Below are 21,148 nucleotides of genomic sequence, written 5' to 3'. Positions count from 1 at the left end.
ATTTCATTGGTGATTTCAAATATGAAATTTAATCGTAAGCTTGGCGAACATTTTTGGAGAATTTTATGTTTCCCCATTTAAAGAGATAGGAGCTGCACTCGCATGCCCGAGAGGCGTTTCAAAGATGGCCGCCGAGTGAAATGACTTGTCTTAAAGGGACTTTGGCGTGGACGTCTGCGGACGCTTCTGATGACAAAAAGTGATGAAAATCACCTCACATGGACAGCAGAAGTGTACTTTGGGCTTTAGTTTGTAGAAGGGCTTTGTCAAGCTAGGAGACCAGCTTAAACCAGCCAAGAGCAGACATTTTCTGGTTAATGTTCTGTCACATATCTCTCCATCTACGGCTTATATTACTATTTGTATTACTTCTCTTTGGCCTTAACATAGCTGAGTCCGACTTACCACAGCAGGTCCACCAGACCACCCTGTCTGGCAATGGCTGCCTTTACTCTGTTAGCAAACTGCACGGCATCCTCATCTTCCTGAGGGAGACAAAACAGACCTTGACAAAAACCTTGATCTTGTGCTTTAAGAGTTTGAAATGTATTTTTTCATACTTGTTACAATTATTTTCAGCACATTCTATTAAAGGGATAGTTCACCCAAAATTCTCTCATCATTTACTCACCCTCATGTCATCCCTGATGTGTATGACTTTCATAAACAAACAGACACAAACAAAAAATGTATGTAAGTGCGTTGTGAATTTTCATATTTGGGGAACTATCCCTTTAATAGCAGGTTTATCTAAAACAACAGTAATGTTGCTTAAATGTTAAAGTCTCTTACAATAGGTTAACATACATCCAAGGTCAAAACACACTTAAATGTTCTCATAATACACACATGGCACATAACCATATTTCTTAAAGAGTCTGAAAACAGTTTGTGTAAAGATTCAGTTTCTCTAATCTCTGCTCTGATTGGTCAAACGGTCCAGTCTGTTGTGATTGGTCTACCGCTTACAGCACGTGTCAGAAATGAAACGCCTATTATCATATCTGAATTTCTTCCTCAACGCTTGATACACAGTGATACAAGCAATCACAATGGCGTCAGTTTTTACATATCAATTCCAGCGCGAGTCCTCATCGTTTTGAAATGCATGCAAAGTGGATTCGCAGCACTGAAAACAGCGTCTTCTCGACATTTCAACAATACAAACCAAACTCTTCCAGGCCTCACCAACAACTACAGTGTTTGAGGGTGGGTCAAAGTAGACGTTGTTCACGGGCAGCCAATTAAGAGCATGGGCTGGTATTATGCAAATTTGTTACATTGTTATATAGGAATGTAACAGGAAGCAAGACTGGAATTGCTGACGACTCGTTTCAGCAGTTCAAATCGATTCTTTGTTTTAGAGGACAATAACTTTATTTGCCATGTCCTTTGATATTTAAAGTCCCCGTGTGGTGAAAATCAAGCTTTTAATATTGTTTATATGTCTATGTGGTGTTTTTAATATGCTTTGAGACAAACCATGTGCAAATTCATAAGTCAGCACCATTGCTGAGAATTTTCTCTTAAAAACTGCAGTGAATCAAAGACAGTCTCAAAAACGCAATCTCAAAAATCACTGGTGTTTCTGACATCACAAACTAGCCTACCTTGTAACCAATCAGGTCAATGTGTGATCGTCAACGAGTGGATCTCTGAGCTGGTGTGAGTGACTGGAGGCGGGGCTAATTTGCATATTCATAGAACCGCGTATACTAAATGAGGCAAGGTTTTTTCAAGGAAAAAAAAACAATTAAATATTGGCGCTTTTCCATTACCAGTACCAGCTCAACTCGACTCGACTCGACTCGGCTCGGCTCGGCTCGGCTCGGCTCGCTTTTCGCTCCGTTTTCCATTGCAGATAGTACCTCCACAATAGTACCTGGTCGTCATAGCGACGCCGCAGGAAACTGCCGTGACTTAATCTTTTACGCGAGACGCGCGAGACACACCCGCTACCCACACACACAGGACAATGGAGGAAATCGAGTGTATGCTGTTTTTGGATGTTTTTATTTTTGTTTTTGCTGTTTTTTTATTCAGGATACTCCGTCTGGCGCGTGCAATGATGACGCAGTGAATAGTGACGATTCTCTCTGACCAATCAGCAATCTGTCGTGTTTTCACGTCACATTTTAGTATCGCCTCAGCCCGCTTAGAACCTCGCCGGAGGTGGTACGGAAAAAAGTACCTGGAAGCAGGTACAGGTACAACTTTTACACAGTGGAAAACCAAACAGAGCCGAGTCGAGTCGAGCCGAGTCGAGCCGAGGCGAGCTGGTACTGTGTAGTGGAAAAGCGCCATATGTAATTTTGGTGATGAAAGATGAGACTAAGGAATACAATTAATGACTACAGGGGGACTTTAAAACTTTGCAGACCTTTTGCATTTGCAAACAGCTATATATTACACACTGCATGACAAGTAATATTCGAAAATGTATTATAGGAGCACTTTAAAACAAGCAATAAGTATACCAAGGAAGGGCTTCAACATTATTCCAGTGATTTTCCAGAGAACTTCTGTAACATACAAGGTGGGGCGGAACACATTAGCACAATGATTTACCTATGGTGACCATTTCTGGTTTTTTGGAGAGCCGAGAGCGTACACATGCATCAAAAACAATGGTCTATTTGTTTATTTGCATGCCCACATGCAAAAACAGATGACTATTTCCAATCTGTGGTGGGCGGACAAAACTTCAGACAGGCTGTCCAAACCCACTCAGGCTCATTTGTGTTTGATTTGTGTATTAAATGGACCAACGCAAAAATAGGTCATTCATACCACAGAGATTTTACTGCATTCACAGAAATGATGAGTTTGCGTGCATGCCGGCCTTACCTGGCGGCTCATCGGAGGCAGGTACCACACACTGCAGACGATGGCCCAGCTACTCATCATTCTGAGCAGATAATTCACCATCCCAAACTTACTGCTGTTCCAGAAGGCGTCCCCAAACCGAGGGTCATACTGCAGAAGCACAAAGACACAAATAAAATACAGTGCGATCCCCATCACAATGCTGATGAAAGATTAAAATCATAATTTCCTAATGATTTTTTGGCAAACATTCCTAAAACAAGATCCATAGACAACAAACTGTAGACAATAGCACTTGTTTTCACATTATATTTCCTGAATTCAATTTTCAATTTTCAAGTTCAATTCAGTTTTATGTAAGGAATAACTGACGAAGGGCCGATGAATTACGTGTGGCCGTTACACCTCGGGTGTGCATTATTTTCCAATAATTCAACAGATCGGAGTCAATTATTCTGCTTATACTACGGTTACCACATCTCAAGACATTGTTCAAATGATGTATTTCAAGATATTTGCTCTAGTGTGTGTAGGACTAATTTCTTACGCATCTCATCCCATGCCTCCATTGCTAATTCCAAAACGTAATTTTAGAGCTAGTAACAAAGGCTTAAAGTGTAAATTGCAGATTAAATTTTTCACGAAGATAATGCAATGTGTTTATTAAACATAGAGATAAGAACCGCCCACCATTGTTTTTTATACCAAAATGCTGAATATAATGAAAAGTTGGCACTTTTAACAGAGGTTTTAACCGCTCCCGCTCCCTTCCACTAGATGGGGCGTGACGTCATAAGAGGAACTCACTAGTAGAGTTACCGGCATAGTCAATAGTACGCTAGCAGCTATATTCGCCTTATTCATCTATAGGGATGTAGCAAACTTGATGTTGGTTTTTATCTAAATGTAATTACTCATGCATTAAGTATGGTACTCTTCAATGTTGTATTTCTTTGAAAGCTATAGATGCCTTGCATAACTACAGAAAAGTTGGTTGTATGTTTTATTTGATAAAAAAATTATGGATAAAATAACTCAATTGTAAACATACTCGTGTGTGCTGACTTCAAGGGGACCGTGATCCTGCCTGAAATGAGAATAAGCTATTCGCAAAACAAACGGGTTCAGGCACCGGGTTCAGGCACGTCAGATCAGCCGGTCGCAGGTCGAGCTGTTCCACTAAACTCCAAAACGCATTCACCTCACGGCAGCACACACTCTCCACTGCTGATTCAATTGGGTGGCATAGCCCACACAAACACAGTGATGGGGACATCAATCTCTCTTTTTCTTTTCTGACAATAAACATCGCTAATTAAATCGTGAGAAATAGCGTGGATTGAGGAAGGGTATTACATGACGTTTGAGGCGTCGATGAGACTAGCGATTGGTGCCTGTGCAGTGTGTGCATCTCTACAGCTCTGATTTGGACTGACACCATGTAAGTAAATAATGTCTTCAGTCGTTGTCCCTCCTTGCTATTCTACATGACGGCAAGATTTTGAAAAGACTGGCTTGTTCCCTTATATTATCCGGGTTAAGTTTGCACCACGCTAGCCTAGACTAGCTCTAACGTAGCTACTCACCAGGACACCTGGCCAACCCTCCACTCATTCTCCTCACACCAAGCATTAATAACGCTTTGAGTGCCATGGGTCCTGGCAATTTCCTCCCCTCTCTCACGCCTGACCGGTTAAAAATTGTAGGGCTGTGGTCCATAAAGAATTTGATGGTTTCCCACATCCTCAGTCGTTCTCCAAATAGCCATAATACAGTAAGAATCTAGCAGAGTATGGGTTGCGAGTTCCTCTTATGACGTCATCACCCAGTTACTGAAAAAACACGCTACCTTTGAAGAAACCCCAATAAATGTTATTTTAACGCATTTTAAGACAGAAATAATTAAATATATACATATAGAGCACTTTAATTTACACATTAATTGGCTGTGGTGGTTAACCTGCAACTTACACTTTAAGCCATTGATAGCAAACTAATACAGTTGCCTGAGTCTGTGCATCTCTCAACAGTGTTCGGCAGCAGCATCTCTACTAATAGTGAAACTGTAAGTATATCTGCTTCAAGAACAGCATTTTTATTACCTCGTTAGAGAGAAATGTCATGTAGCTTTTAAGTTGCTAAACTATTTTATTGATAAAATCGTCAGAGCAACGTTGACAACACGTTTCTGTGTGTGTGTGTCCGTACTGAATGTGTGTGCGCGCGTTTGAGTGGAGAGAGTGCGGGAGAAAGACTGTATGTGTTTCCGTACATAATAAAACGTAATTTTGTGGCCAAAAAACATGGAAATAATTTGATGTTTTTATCCTATTGTTTACTATATTTATTTGCTTGGTCTGTGTCGTTGTGGGTTTTGGTTCTTTTGCTGTTGTAGGCTGCAAGGACCTTTAAAATAACTGAAATCATTTAGCAAATTGATATGGACATGTAATGCGGTCAAGACCTGCCTGGAACTACTTTAGTCGTGCGTTTCCCTGAAAAGAATTGCACACCTTTGTCAACCAATTAGATTCAAGCATTCGATACATTCGTATACAAATCAAACTCCTTGCTGTTGCTAGTGCCATGCTCTACTAACTGGCCACGGGAACTTTTAAACTGTTTTAATGGGGAAATTAAGTGATGTTTATGCTTAAAAAACACCAATAAGGTAAAACAACAAAACACACACACACACATAATATATATATATATAGAATGGGCCTTTTTTTAAAATATAAGTCAAATTTTTGCTTTAAATACATATTCCTGCAAGCTAATACAAAACAAAAATAATCTTTTCTCTGAAAGCCAGATTTACTAACCGCTTGCTCCATCCAAACCCTCTTTTGGGATTATGGTTAGGGTTATCTTGCTTTAGTAAAGTTATTATTAACAAATACTGATTAGGACATCAACATCCCTCTTCATCATTTTTCTTACCATAAAAGCTCATAAAGTATGAGAGGATGTAAACGAGGAGGAACCTTTGAAAGTAGCTTCACAGATCAAAACAAGAGAGTGAAATCTTACAGGCTACAAGCTGCAGCATTAAAAACACAAATTCATTCATTCTGGTCAGTTCAGGCATTTCTCTCTAGAACATTACTCCTAGTTGAAAAAAATCTTTCATTTTGGATTAATAAATATATCCATTATGCTTCAAGTGTTAAAGGCACATGAATGGGCATTGGCCACATTTGCCTATGTAAATGATCAGTGAAAGACAAAATGTAAATTAAAAAACGTGACTTAAAATTCCACATGATTATACTTTTAAAGATTTTGAGCAGAAACAAATTATGCTGTATTTCTAGGCCACAGATTTGATAAGCAAATTAGTGACATGAATCATGTGTCTCTTTTATTCAAAAGGTCACATTTCCACAAGATGTTATTTGGTTCATTTTTAATACATGATCATCAGGTTTCACACAAACTTGTGGAATTCATGCAGCTTGACTGCTGCTGTCAAAAACTTAAAACTTAAAATTGTCAAACTATTAACTAATTTAACTAATGTAGCATGAAAAATAACTAATAACTGAGTCTGATGTCTAATTTATATTTATTCATTTGTTTGTAATATTTTAAGTTCTTGGTATTATTAAAATAGGGCTTGTATGATTTAGTTAATTTTGTTTGCGTATTTGTTTTTAGTATTTATCAGCATGTTTTAGTTAATAAGTTATAGGGTATAGCTTTAGTGAAAGTTTTGTTTTATGAATGTAGTTAAGTAGATAGATTGATGTTGTTTGTGTGCGAGGACTGAATGTGGTTGCTGCTATTGTAACAAATCTAATTTCCTGAGAAAGATTAATAAAGTATCTCTCTATCTATCTATCTATCTATCTTTCTATCTATCTATTAGTGGTCTCAGACTACCGTGTGTATAATTCAGATATCGTTTATGATCATAGCACGACAGGGTTTTTCCTGGGTCAAAAATAGTTTTCAGTGGTGGCGGATGAACAGGGTCATCAACACTCTCAGTTCACATGGTTACTTTGTATGTCTATGCCTATTTACAACATGTTTTGGAAGCGTTGATCATTGAAGCCAGTCACAGACATATATGTTGCGAGCCAGAACACAACGGCCAATCAGAAGTATTTAAGAATCCGTTCAACAGCGCTCAAAATGCTAGGCGGAAATGCTGGTATCGTCACATTTTCTACATTTTAAAATACCCAAGTCGGTATCTTTGACAACACTATTCACAAGTTTATTTTTAGGAAGAGTAAACTTGTAAAATTTTGAAATGTACCATGTTTATAAAATAAGTTGATAAGTAGGTAAATGTGTCAGTTTACATTTAGAACAGTTTAAGCTTTTAAAAAAGTATAAGCATAAAATGTTTCATTTACTTTGAAATGTTGAATTTAATTTACAGACTGAAAAACTTTTTGTGCTGTTTTCTAACAGTTTGGACTTGAATAAAGAGAGGAAACCTGCACTTAAGCCTTTTCATGGGCATTTTGTTTTCATGGTTAGACAGATATTGTGATGTACAATGGGGAGATCAAGTATTTGATGCACTGCCGATTTTGCAGGTTTTCCCACTTACAAAGCATGTAGAAGTCTGTAATTTTTATCATAGGTACTCTTCAACTGTGAGTGACGGAATCTAAAACAAAAATCCAGAAAATCACATTGTATGATTTTTAAGTAATTAATTTGCATTTTATTGCATGACATAAGTATTTGATACATCAGAAAAGCAGAACTTAATATTTGGTACAGAAACCTTTGTTTGCAATTACAGAGATCATACGTTTCCTGTAGTTCTTGACCAGGTTTGCACACACTGCAGGAGGGATTTTGGCCCACTCCTCCACACAGATCTTCTCCAGATCCTTCAGGTTTCGGGGCTGTCGCTGGGCAATACGGACTCTCAGCTCCCTCCAAAGATTCTCTATTGGGTTCAGGTCTGGAGACTGGCTAGGCCACTCCAGGACCTTGAGATGCTTCTTACGGAGCCACTCCTTAGTTGCCCTGGCTGTGTGTTTCGGGTCGTTGTCATGCTGGAAGACCCAGCCACGACCCACCTTGCGTGCGCTGCAGGATTTTAATCCATGACGGCGTAGTGTGTTACTAATGGTTTTCTTTGAGACTGTGTTCCCAGCTTTCTTCAGGTCATTGACCAGGTCCTGCCGTGTAGTTCTGGGCTGATCCCACGAGGTGAGATCTTGCATGGTGCCCCAGACCAAGGGAGATTGACCGTCATCTTCAACTTCTTCCATTTTCTAATAATTGCGCCAACAGTTGTTGCCTTCTCACCAAGCTGCTTGCCTATTGTCCAGTGTATTCTGTTTTTGGATGTTTTTGTTTTTGCTGTTTTTTATTCAGGATACTCCGTCTGGCGCGTGCAATGACGCAGTGAATAGTGACGATTCTCTCTGACCAATCAGCAGTCTGCCGCTTAGAACCTCGCCGGAGGTGGTACGAAAAAAAGTACCTGGAAGCAGGTACAGGTACAACTTTTACACAGTGGAAAACCAAACAAAGCCGAGTCGAGCCGAGCCGAGGCGAGCTGGTACTGTGTAGTGGAAAAACGCCATTTTATACAGGTAACGAGTTCAAACAGGTGCAGTTAATACAGGTAATGAGTGGAGAACAGGAGGGCTTCTTAAAGAAAAACGAACAGGTCTGTGAGAGCCGGAATTCTTACTGGTTGGTAGGTGATCAAATACTTATGTCATGCAATAAAATGCAAATTAATTATTTAAAAATCATACAATGTGATTTTCTAGATTTTTGTTTTAGATTCCATCACTCACAGTTGAAGAGTACCTATGATAACAATTACAGACCTCTACATGATTTGTAAGTAGGAAAACCTGCAAAATCAGCAGTGTATCAAATACTTGTTCTCCCCACTGTATATGTATATGATTGTCTAGGAATACATTGATTATCGCAGAATTGCTGTATCGTGATATTATCGGTATCGTGAGACATGTATCGTGTATCGTATTGTATCGTATTCATGAAGTACCCTGTGATTCCCACTCCTAGTAAATAGAAACCTTTCACACAGTGCTTACACAAACACTCAAGGGAGCAGCTTAAATCATCATCACATTAAATTATCAAATACATTTTTGGCAAAACAAAGTTTCATTTTGGCGGCCGCCAAAATATTATCAATGCAGTAAAACCCTGCACAAACACAGGACGAGCTATGCACCAAAGTTTAATATTTAAGGATCAAGGTCTGTTCCTAACCCAAAATCTTCATTAGGGAAGTGATATTTTCTGACCTTTATGGCGACGGGGTAGACAGTCGAGCCAATTTCAAAGCTTCCTTTCTTGAACATCATTACTGATGTGTTATTAATGCAGGTACCTGGACACAAATTATACGATGAACACATGAAACAAACAGAAGATCAGGGTCTGGTTGCACCAGCTGTGCGTAAGTTACAACTTAGCCTAGTTTTGACGTAAATGGACACTAAGTTACGACTTGCGCACTTCTAAATATTTTTGCGTTGCACCATTAAACTTAGTTGAAGCATGACTCTACGTATAAACTAAATATTTTATGGCAGTCTCCGATCAGGAGTAACAGTTGGAATAAAATAGCAGACAGACTGAATAGCTTACGACCTACTAGCAACGTTCTGCCTTACGAATAAATGGTGCAACGGAATAAAGTACAGAGTTAGTTACAAACTAGCTAGTAGTAGCCTCTAGTGTGGACTTTAAGTTCCAAGAACTTACGAACGGCTGGTGCAACCCTACCCAGGTCACTTGTGATGGCAGTCACTATAAGCTTACATAATGTAAAACACTTATTAGAAGAGAAACTGTAACGGGGCAATTGTAATGTTTTTCCATCACATTCTTTCTCTGATCAATCAAGAGTGATCAATGCCGGTTGCATAAACGTCTTACACAAAAAGTAAGACTGATTAGCCCTAACTAATTTCTAGTTGGTCCAACTAGTTCTTAAGACACAGTCTTAACATAGTGGCTGTATTTATGCAACTGGCCCCAGTTCACTTTGTAAGAAATGTTCAACAAACAATAATTTTGAGTTTTGGATGTCCAGTATTTGTTTCTTGCTGTCAAGTTATCAAGTGTATTATATACACAACCATTCAAAAGTTTGGGGTTAGTAAAGTTAAACAAATATGTATATTTAAAAAAAAAAAAAAAAAAAAAAAAAAAAAAAAAATTATATATATATATATATATATATATATATATATATATTTTTTTTTTTACATATATTCAAACTATATTCAATACATATTATTTTTAATTGCTATAATATTATAGTAGTCTCCCCTAGTTTCCCTTTCACATCAATAATCCTTTCTGAGAATGAGTTCAGCTTACCTTCAGGGAATATGAGGATAGGCAGTTTGCTTTTGTCTTTTACATGATCACTCAACCTGAAATAAAACGCATTTGATTAATGACAACAACGATAGGTTAGTTATAAAAGAACCAGTTTCAGTGTGATATATGAACTACTAATGTTAATTTGCATTTTTTAGAAGAAGAATTGAGGGACCAGTTGCAGAAACTTAACCACTATATTAACCCTACTCCTCTCCGATTTTTGGACGATTTTTAGACGATCTAAGTGGTCTAAGAGTTTGCTTTAAACTTTCACATCTGAAATGGGAATACACAAAAACGATTGACTGGATTCTAAGAGTTTTTGTGGTTGTAATGAAAATAGTAACATATCCTTCCCTCATGGGTCAATTTGACCCCCATAACCCCACACACACACTCAAATAAAGGGATGAGACTATAGAACATCCACAATGCAGAACACACTCACAAACACAAACACACAGATGTAAACCACTCACACATAAAAAATACATAATACTTTTTTTTATTTTTTACAAAATATTTATTTTTAAATGTCTAAATATATCTATGAATGCATAAAAAGCTAATTTAAGTTTCAAATTGGAGTTTTGTTCCCATATTCCAATTTATTTGCTTTATATAAAATATCCAAAGAGAAACTTTAGGTACCCTCTCCTCTAGCGGCAGTTTTCATAAAATTCAGATTAATGTAATTTTTTCCCACAAGAGGTCCACGAGACACTCAATGAATGAATGCATGATTTATTATTGATGTTTTCACTAGAACTGGACTGGAATGAGGTATTTTTTGTGGGAAAAAAAATGCAAAAAAAAATGCTTATTTATTAAGGATCAATAATGCTTATTTTCAATTAAAATAGTACAATTCAAGAATCTAGAGGCAAATAAAATAATCACCAAAACATATGTAAAGAGAAAAAACATACATTTAAAGATAACATTTTATCATAATAGACTGATATATGATTTTTGAAAGAAAAAAAAAAGAAGTAGTGTAATTTTTAGGTTCTGGACATCCTAATTTAGTAGTAAGTAAGTGTTTTTCTATCCTGTTTCGACCCTCTCTTTCGAACACTCAGTTGTGATAGGCGTGCCGCATTCAAGACTTGGAAGTAAACACCCACTGCTATGAGTGGGTAGCAGTTTTGCATATTAAAATATTTTAAACGTCCCTGTCATTACATGTGTGGAATTGTTTTGAAAACTTCAGATTTTGAAAAATACATTGTTACATAGTTGAAACATCTGCCAACCATGTGAAACATTTATGCATATTATTATATAAACTTTATTTGCCACAACCAAGACTTGTAAAGCATAAGTATTTAGAGTTAAAAGGATGACTTTCTGTGTTTTGGGTAAATAGAATTATGAATGAATGTACCGTTGTTTGTCACATTGTCGTTCTTAAAGGCTATTCATAGTTCATCCTTCTCGATAAAGTGAAAAACTTATATTGTCATTTGAAATGGCTTAGATCTAAACAATAACAAAAGCGTTCGCTAACGTGCTTTCTTCCGTGTCCTATAAACCAACGCACTAACCCCATAAATGCCATAGCAAAGGAAAGAACAGCGAATCACAACTATCACAACTGTTCAGTTTGACTGCGGCGCTACAGTATAAATACTTGATACATCAAACGATCTGTATCAGACAAAGCAATAGTGACACATGGTGAAAACACTGTTACACTTGAGTATTGTGACATTACTGTCATATCCAATGTAGTCGGCACTGCATCATCTTTTATTTTCAATCTCTCTGAAAAGCCAGCGTATAACCGTGTCTTGTTTAAAAAGGAATCTGCAGTAAAATGTAAATAAACAAACAGTGTCTTACTGACGCAATCTGACTGGAACTTCATTAAAAATAAAGTTCATCCAAGCTTTCTTAATGTTAGGATTACAAGATAGTGTTTTTCCATAACTTGGCACATTAAAACGTCTTGTAATCCTCACAGGGATCTCTATCGTATTGTAGCTGGAGTAATCCTGTGTTTGCGTCTCTCTTATTTTCTTGACGTGTGAATCAGTGGGCGGGGATAAAGAGGTAATGATGTAGATCTTCTTCTACATAGGCGGTCTTTCGTTGCACTATGGCGTAATAAAAATACAAAACGAGTCGTTTTCTGAGCTTGGCTTCAATAAAAGCTGCTTTTGGACTAACAAGGAAGTTTTGTGTTTAGAAACTTACAGGATATTTGTATAGTACAATGACCATTTTTCAAAAGATTAAAGAAAATTTGATTTCTCAATTTATGACCCCTTTAACCAAGGGGTTAAATCAGTCTTACTTTTCCAATTCAAATGATACCGATCTACCTTTTTATGTAACTGACTTTAAAAGGTTATGACCGGCCTTGAAGGAAAAAATAAGACTTGTCTAAGCAGTTTATGCAACTGGCCACAGCACTTTTGTTTAAAATCCAAAGAAATGAGACAAGTGTTGATGCTGAGTTACCTTTTAGCCACTAGATGGCGATCTTTGACTTCTAATCGCTCAAACCAAATGTGTGGACAAGCTTTCACCATAGACCTCTGAATGAGCCCCATCAGGCCCCCATGGATCTGACCCACCTTTAACACACACACATAGACACAATTTATTTACCCTCTGACCTTCTTTCTCAAATTCACATGAATACACACACACTCACCATTGCATAGCATCCATCACTGGCCAGTATAATGACATCAATGGGTGAAGTGTGGTTGGCAACACAGATGCCTCCATTCTTGGGTTTATTTTCACTGTTCCAGAGAAAGACACAGATAGGAGATTGTGGGCAGAGAGTGTAAATAGTTACAGGAGAAACATGGAGAGCAATGTTTATGGTAAGGTAAACAGGTTAAGAGCATAGTAGCATCTTCATATTAAAAGAACCAGTTTGACTAGTCAAGGGAGAGAAAGCATGACAAGAATGGGATTCTTGCTGGGAAACAGGCTGAGATAATGACAAAGAGAGCACTGGAGAAGCACAAAATCTGATGAATCAAGTTTACCTGACCTGAGACTAAGACACAAAGCCCCTGTTAACTCACTGTTACCTTCCGGTGTCATGAACTCTGACCCCACGCTGTTTGTGTGTCAGATAACATCAAAATCTGAACCATCTATACAGAACATGCTAGAGGAGTTAACATTCTCAAGAACCAGTTCTCATTTACTGTAATTGCATGGAAAAGAGTGAATAGAACATCCTCCAAAATGTTTCCTTTTGTGTCCCAAGGGGGATAGTCAGACAGGTTTGAAGAACAGAGAGAACTGTGAGCGTGTTATTTAGAATGTATGACTGGGTGTGCGATTGGGAGTGTCATTTGAGTGCATGATTGTGAGGGTGTTGTAGCATTGTAAACATGTGTGATTGAGTGACTGTTAAGAGTGAATGTTTGTGAGCATATATTTGTTTGTGTGATTGTGAGTGCCTGGTTGAGAGAGTATAAGTGGGATGCATGTGTCTGACTGTGGAAGTGATTTTGAGTGTTTGATTGTGACAGTGTGTGTGAGTGTTTGTGAGTGTCTGATTGTGAGTGTATGTGCGCGTTTATTGAGTGTTTGATTGTGAATATCTGATTGTGAGAGTGATAATGAGCATGTGCGTTTGAGAGTGTGTGTGTGTGTGTGTGTGTGCGCAAGTAGTGTATGTGTTTGAATGCAAGTTTACTAATTTTGATGTGTGTGTGATTGACGGACGCTATGCAATGGTGAATGTGTGTATTTGTGTGTATTTGAGAAAGAAGTTCTGAAAGGGTTAATTGTGTGTGTGCGTGCGTGTGTGTTATATTCACGTTAGATTCGTGTTTTTGTTATTTACATGGAGACCGTTTTCAAAAGCGTGCACTTTGAAACCCGTTTTCAAAAATTTGCATTTTCAGGCACCCAAAACGGATAAAAAGTTGTATGCTTTTATTTGAAATGGTGTCATGTAAACAGCCTCTTATTGCGACCCTCTGAGTGTTTGCAAGCGTCTAATTATGTGATTGTGATAGTATGATAGTGTTTGATTATGGGTGTCTGATTGTGAGCATGTGTGTGTGATTGACAGATGCTATGCAATGGAGAGAGTTTGTATTTGTGTGTATTTGAGAAAGAAGTTCTGAAAGGGTTCATTGTTTCTGTGTGTGTGTGTGTGTGTGTGTGTGTGTGTGTGTGTGTGTGTGTGTGTGTGTGTGTTATAGGCTGATATAGACAACATTCTTTTAAATAGACTCAAACATTATGTTGGCATTAGTGGAATTGCACTAGCATGGTTTAAAGGACAAGTTCGGTATTTTACACTTAAAGCCCTGTTCACAGATCGTTTCTGATGAAATAGAACGGTTAAGATTAAAATTTGGTTTTTCGTTTACAAAGACGTGAAACTCACCGAGTGGTCAGGGGTGTTCACTGATATGCTCACAAAAAAATCGCTGCAAAAGATGCTTTCCAACAGGTTTTATCGTAGTTTTATCTTAACCGTTCTATTTCATCAGAAACTATCTGTAAACAGGGCTTTAAGTGTAAAATACCGAACTTGTCCTTTAAATCATGCTTATCTGACCATTATCAGTTTGTAGCAGTAAATGAAGAGATGTCTTATCGATCACATGTTCAGTATGGTGTACCACAAGGCTCAGTACTAGGACCGCTGCTGTTCACTCTGTACATGCTACCATTAGGAGATATCATTAGGAAACATGGAATTAGCTTTCACTGTTATGCTGACGATACTCAGCTCTATATTTCTTCACACCCTGACGAAACTTACCAATTCACAAAATTAACGGAATGCATAGCTGATATAAAAAACTGGATGACTAGTAATTTCCTACTACTTAACTCTGAAAAAACAGAGATTCTAATTATTGGACAAAAAACTTCCACACGTAATAATCTAGAATACTGTCTAACACTGGATGGCTGCTCTGTTAAATCTTCGTTGTCGGTTAGGAACCTGGGTGTGCTCTTTGATACCAATCTTTCATTTGAAAATCACGTGTCTAGTATCTGTAAAACCGCATTTTTCCATTTTAAAAATATATCTAAATTACGCCATTTGCTCTCATTGACAAATGCGGAACAATTAGTTCATGCGTTCATGACCTCAAGGCTAGATTATTGTAATGCTCTACTGGGTGGTTGCCCTGCACGCTTAAAGGGATAGTTCGCCCAAAAATGATATTTAAGCCATGATTTACTCACCCTCAAGCCGTTCGAGATGCATATGTCAATCTTTTTTCAGACGAACACATTTTCAGTTATTTTAGAAAATGTCTTAGATCTTTCAGTGGTTATAATGTGAAGCAATGGGGTCCAGCTGATTCACGTCCGAAAATGTACATGCATCCTTCTCAAAAATAATCCATCCGGCTCCAGGGGGATAAACGAAGGCCTTCTGAGGGTAATCCGTGCGGTTTTGTCGTAAAAATATACATATTTAAAACTTTATAAACTAAAATAACTGGCTTCCGGTGGCGGTCGGTGCGCGTTCACAGAGATGGAAAGCGTTGTGACGTAGAACGAACGTGACAGCGCAGCCAGAGAGCAGAGCAAAACAAAACTCAACGTTCGTTCTACGTCACGACGCTTTCCATCTCTGTGAACGCGCACCGACCGCCACCGGAAGCTTGAGCGAGCTCTTAACGCATTATAGTCTTTCACGTCTATTGCGATCTCAAAATTCCGGCCAGTTAATAATACCTAGAATATCAAAATCGACTGCTGGCGGTAGATCCTTCTCCTATTTAGCACCAAAACTTTGGAACAGTCTTCCTACCATTGTCCGGGAAGCAGACACACTCTGTCAGTTCAAAGCTAGATTAAAGACACATGTCTTTGACCTAGCATTCACATAATACATTATAGACTTCTATAATCCAATGTTAGGCTGCATAGATTAGGTCAGCCGGAACCGGGAACACTTCCCATAAATCCTGATGTACTCGTTACATCATAAGAAGAATGGCATCTACGCTAATTTTAGTGTCTTTGTTTATCCCGAGGTTTTCCCACAGCCTGCCGGATCCAGGCTGTATCCAGATCTGACGAAGGACCTTCGCCTGGACCCGATGACAATGCAGTGCTGAAGTGCCAACTAGCAAAATTTTAAGGCCAGTAGTTTAAGGCTTGGTTTGTAGGGAATTACAAACCTGTGCACATATATTCAAATGCACATAACTATAGAATTAATTATTGATGCGCACGTGAGCGCCATCAGCGTTTCTCACAGGTTTGCGTTTAAAGTCTGTGTAGAGAGAACGATGTCGTCTTAGCGGCCTCTAATTTAATAACTAATGATCCTTGCGACGGAAGTGAATCAACCAAAACTAACTTTAGCTGGAAAATATCTTTATTCAAGAACCGCTATAAAGCCAAAACAATCTCTGTTACCTTAAATTATCCGTTTGTTACTGTAAAGCCGCTTTGAAACAATCTACATTGTTAAAAGCGCTATATAAATGAAGATGACTTGACTTGACTTGATTGATAGTTAGTGTCTGATTGCGAGAGTAATTGTGAGCATGTGATTTTTGTGAAATATCTGATCATCCTCCATAACACAGTTGCTACTTACATATCATACGTCTGTAAACTTTTGCATTACCAAGGCAGTGGCTGACGCATTTGTATTAGAGTACATTCCAGAAGAGCGCTGTTATCAGCCCCACAGTGAAAAATGAAAATATATCCGTACCGGCTAGGCTGGGTTGGCACGGAGTGGAACAGTTAAGCAATGCGAACAGTTTGGCCCGATGGTGTAACAGATAGTTATAACTATATATATATTTAGTGTCTGATTGCAAGAGTGATTGTGGGTGTGTTATTGTGCATGTTTGTGTGTTTGTTTGATTGTACATGATTGTGTGTGATTGCAAACATGCGACTGTCAGATTGCACATTGACCCATAATGCCAAGGCTCCTGATGGTTGGAGATTTCCAGAAAGCATGCGTATGATCTGTGGCGTTTTACCTGTGATGGTATGTGATGATAGCAGTCAGCGCTCTCACACAGATACGATAACACATCAGGTGCACTGTTTCACTGAGAAAATTTTTCAGCCTGCAAACACACAGGGACATCCATATTAACATCCATATTAAATCACACTCCTGAACAAACTTACAACTAACTTCAAAATATCTGAAAATGTATTGGTCTCACAGATTGGTCCAGCACTAGTATAAGCAAGCAAAACAAATGACAAAAAAGGCATTTTTTTAATATAAAATCAAGTTTCTTACCTCCCATTGGGCAGAAGACCAATAATGGTGGTGAAGACAACCAACAGGCTTATTCCTGTGATTGCTAATGTTAGCCTGATAAACCAAAAAACAAGACATTTCAACTCAAACATTGGAACAATCATTACAAAATGTACCCATTAAACCTTTTTGTTTGCATTACTTTGGATTTGTGAAACGTAAGAAGGTATGATGCTTCATGTAGAATAAAACATCTTTTTCTAGAAGACTGTCTTCAAGTGTATATCACTTTAATTTTAATTAAATAATTTTATTTTTAAAAAATGTATGTGTAAAACCTTTTTAATTTGCAACAAATTACTGAGTGTACTTTTAATATCGAAGTCAAGTTTTTTTTACATTCTGCCTTTTGATTTTCACTGGAGATACAAATAAAAAAGAACTGGAATTAATGGAAGGAAAGAGAGGGACTGGAATATGGGGTGTGGAATCGAAAATACTTGTAATAAAATGAAAATTTCGATTCCTCATTGATTCCTGTGTGCACATTTTTATGTGATTAATTACTATATTAATAACTTTTGTAACTTTAATAAGGATTCATCTATATTTTATTTAAAAAAAGAAAAGTATGTAGTGTTATTTTACATTTGATTACAATTTCAGTACCAATTGTGCTATTGCTAATTTGTTTCTTTGTTCTTATTTTATTACTGTTTACTAATCTTTAATAATGTTTGAAATTTATTTTAGTTTTTCTGTGGTATTTTTGTTTAAACCATAAAAAAAGTGTTGGTGTTCTTTAGGCTGCTGATTTTTATTCAGGGTAATCAGCTGCAACAAAACGTTTCGCCAAAAGACAGAATAAATATGTTTGATATATAAATGTTTGATTCAATGTTTTTAGTCGAAACTGGGAATTAGGGGTGGGCGATATAACCAAAATCTTATATCACAATATGAGTCATTTTATTTCACTATAATGATAAATATCACAATATAATTATTTTTGCTTTAAATAAAGTTATATCACACTTTTTGATGCCACTGAAATTTCATAAATCTCATCACTAATTTCAATTTCACAAAAAAAATAATACTAGCCAAACCAACATAAAAAATAAATAAAACTCATGCTTACTGAAGATAGGTAAACAATCAGTGATAAAATAGGAACAAAGAAACTAATTACAAGAAATAGGACAAAAAAGCTACAATAGAACAGACACAAATTAAATCGACCTACCTGAAAAACTACAAGCACTAGTTAGGACTATAGAAAAAGGCTACTACATAAACTGTATAAAGTAATCAAAATTACACTGCACTGTCTTCACAGTGTAAATTAAACATACATCATATTATATATTCTTATTAAAGTAACAAAAGTAATTCAGTAAAGACCCGAGTAATGAGATTGTTTGATTAACATTAACGGCACAGTGACCGCTGTCACTTTAAGACCGAATGCGCAGATCTAATATACTGATATGCGCATTCTTTCGCAATTGTTCACTTAATGCATAAAGACTGTGTTTATGAGGACACTTGCAAACAGGAGCATTTTGAAACATAAGTGTGTGTGTATTGGACCGTTTAAGCCCAAAGAGTTCAGAGCTGTATGAGCAGGAGCTTCATGTGCGCGCATTTCAGGTGTGTGCTCAGACAAGCGCGCGCATATACCGATAGCATACAGTCCTCTTTTGCTGCTTACTGCGCTTAAACGGTTTAAAATTACTACTTGTTTTAAAACCGCAAGGCTTAAAAACACATTCATAAGATACGTTTTTGTGAAGGCGACACCACGTGACCGTAACCGCGATAGAGACGATACTCCAAAATCTCTACCGGTTGACAAATTTCTACCAGTTAATCGCGTCTACTGGTATTAAAATTGGAATCGATAAGTAGAATCGGAATTGATTCATTTTCAAACAATACCCATCCCTACTGGAATTTGTCGCAGGTCGAATTCAAACCTACATCCTACATTAGTTATATGATCATAACTCCAGGAGCACATGCACTACCCACCGCACCATTACTTTGACCTAATGGATGCAGCACAATACCCAGGTGGGCACATCTGATTAAACAGAGCTCAGATATCAGGCACTCTTCCTCATCTCAAATGTGCGCACAGGAAGTGTTTCTATTAAGGGATGTGGGTTAAGGCCATTGCCCTGACTGACATTAATCCTACAGAAGCTCCATATGGCCCTGAGGGGCAGCAGAATTAGCCTGTATTTTAAGACACTAAATTCAGACTTGTGTGCCAAAGCAGAGCAAACGTCTCAGAATGGACCAATTAGAACGATGTCAAATTATAACATCAGCCAACCAAAACTAATATTTAATATTTATTCTGACAGCACTTTACAAAGCCATTGACAGTTTACAAGCAGAATTTTTTTTCTTTTCTGTTTCGCTATATTTCATACAGTGGACCTCAAAAAGTAGTTCATGTACCCAACAATACCATATCTTTTAAGTATTTTTCATAGACATGTAAATGAGAGTAGCAGCAGTGCCCTCTGCTCCTTTCTTCATGAAGCAGCCGTTTCTAATTTGAATAATTTTTGGTATTCATACTGTGTAAACATACTGTGGCAGTTAGCGCTCAGTCAGGGCAATAACATAATAATTTGTTGCATACCACGCCAAGATACTTCAAAGATAACCAAGGCACTACCATGGTACATGTACAAAAATACATAATATTAACATGGTACACGTGTCAAAAAACAATGGTAATACCACTTGTTTGTTGTTAGCATTGGCCTCATTTTATTATTTATTATTTTAGAATTCTTCTCGCTAATATTCACATTTGATTATTCCATAAATAAGGGTTTATTTGTATTATTTTAAAAGGGATGCACAATATATTGGTATCACATCCATTATTATTATCAAAATGAGAGATTGGACTCACTAAATGTAATTTCATAACATTATCAAATGTAATCTTTGGTAAGAAATCCATTTTTCATACTGTACGTTAAAATGAAGTGATGCAAAATATAGTGATTACTTTAATTTTAGTATTTTATTTTTTAATTTAGTTAGACAAAACACCATAAAATTATAATATCAGCCGTTTATGGGTTATTGGCCATAAAACGAAATTAATAATTAGCATCAGCCTGAATTTTAATATCTCTGACATTTATCGATCCCCATTTTTCTTCTTGCTCACCTGAGGGGCAACAGGAACCCATAACGGATGATGACGCCAAAACCCCACAGCACGGTCAGTCTGGTGCTAATGTGCTGGAAGTTATAGTTGCTCCTGGTCAGCAGGTTCCACGACTCAAGTTCTTCTGCCGAGAAACATTTGGTAACCTCATCATCTACGATGCTTTCAATGCCACGGCGGCAAAAGTAGAAGGTGTCTGACATTTCAAACTCTGATGAGGAAGGGGAGGGGCCTGTGGCGGCGGAGGCGGAGCCATCCAACTCTCGACTGCTCCCGTTTCGCCGAATCTCTTTGAGCTCATCCTCCAGTGACGTGGGTTCTTTAGCGATAATGCCTGAGATAAAATGATAATGCAAACATACAGTGTCTTTGTGAAGAGCAAAATTCAGAACATTATATAACAGAGCACATAATGTCACAGTCTAGGGTGTAATTAAGTCAATTTTGAAGAGAGTGGATTCTGGAATCCACTGCTGCTTCGATGTATATCTAATGAGTGATTATAATCAAGGTATTAATCAATATTTATCCTTCTTAATATCAAATGAGTTGAATGACTTCTCTATGCTTATGAGATTTTA

The 21,148-nt window shown here is 37.5% G+C and overlaps 1 protein-coding gene across 2 annotated transcripts in view; it reads right to left on the bottom strand.

The window, feature by feature from the left end:
- The window catches only part of LOC311066213 (glycerol-3-phosphate acyltransferase 4-like), a 38,153-nt gene that overhangs the window by 5,766 nt on the left and 11,239 nt on the right, over nucleotides 1-21,148 (bottom strand). Inside the window, exons 4-13 of one of the 2 annotated variants that reach the window (XR_014603039.1) lie at nucleotides 20,568-20,901; nucleotides 17,408-17,482; nucleotides 17,136-17,225; nucleotides 12,842-12,935; nucleotides 12,646-12,761; nucleotides 10,174-10,229; nucleotides 9,090-9,175; nucleotides 2,848-2,976; nucleotides 632-657; nucleotides 406-485 (exon numbers count right to left, since the gene is read on the bottom strand). Coding sequence is in view for 1 of the 2 variants with exons in the window: in XM_084087259.1 (XP_083943385.1) it covers nucleotides 406-485; nucleotides 2,848-2,976; nucleotides 9,090-9,175; nucleotides 10,174-10,229; nucleotides 12,646-12,761; nucleotides 12,842-12,935; nucleotides 17,136-17,225; nucleotides 17,408-17,482; nucleotides 20,568-20,901 (1,060 nt within the window). In the remaining variant the exon portion in view is untranslated. The remainder of the gene's footprint in view (nucleotides 1-405; nucleotides 486-631; nucleotides 658-2,847; nucleotides 2,977-9,089; nucleotides 9,176-10,173; nucleotides 10,230-12,645; nucleotides 12,762-12,841; nucleotides 12,936-17,135; nucleotides 17,226-17,407; nucleotides 17,483-20,567; nucleotides 20,902-21,148) is intronic. The other variant, XM_084087259.1, reaches the window with a different exon arrangement.

This window comes from Abramis brama, assembly GCF_963993115.1.
Source record: "Abramis brama genome assembly, chromosome: 16".
Classification (NCBI taxonomy): Eukaryota; Metazoa; Chordata; class Actinopteri; order Cypriniformes; family Leuciscidae; genus Abramis; species Abramis brama.
The sequence above is the reverse complement of the archived record's forward strand: the minus strand, read 5'-3'. Positions and strand labels throughout refer to the sequence as shown.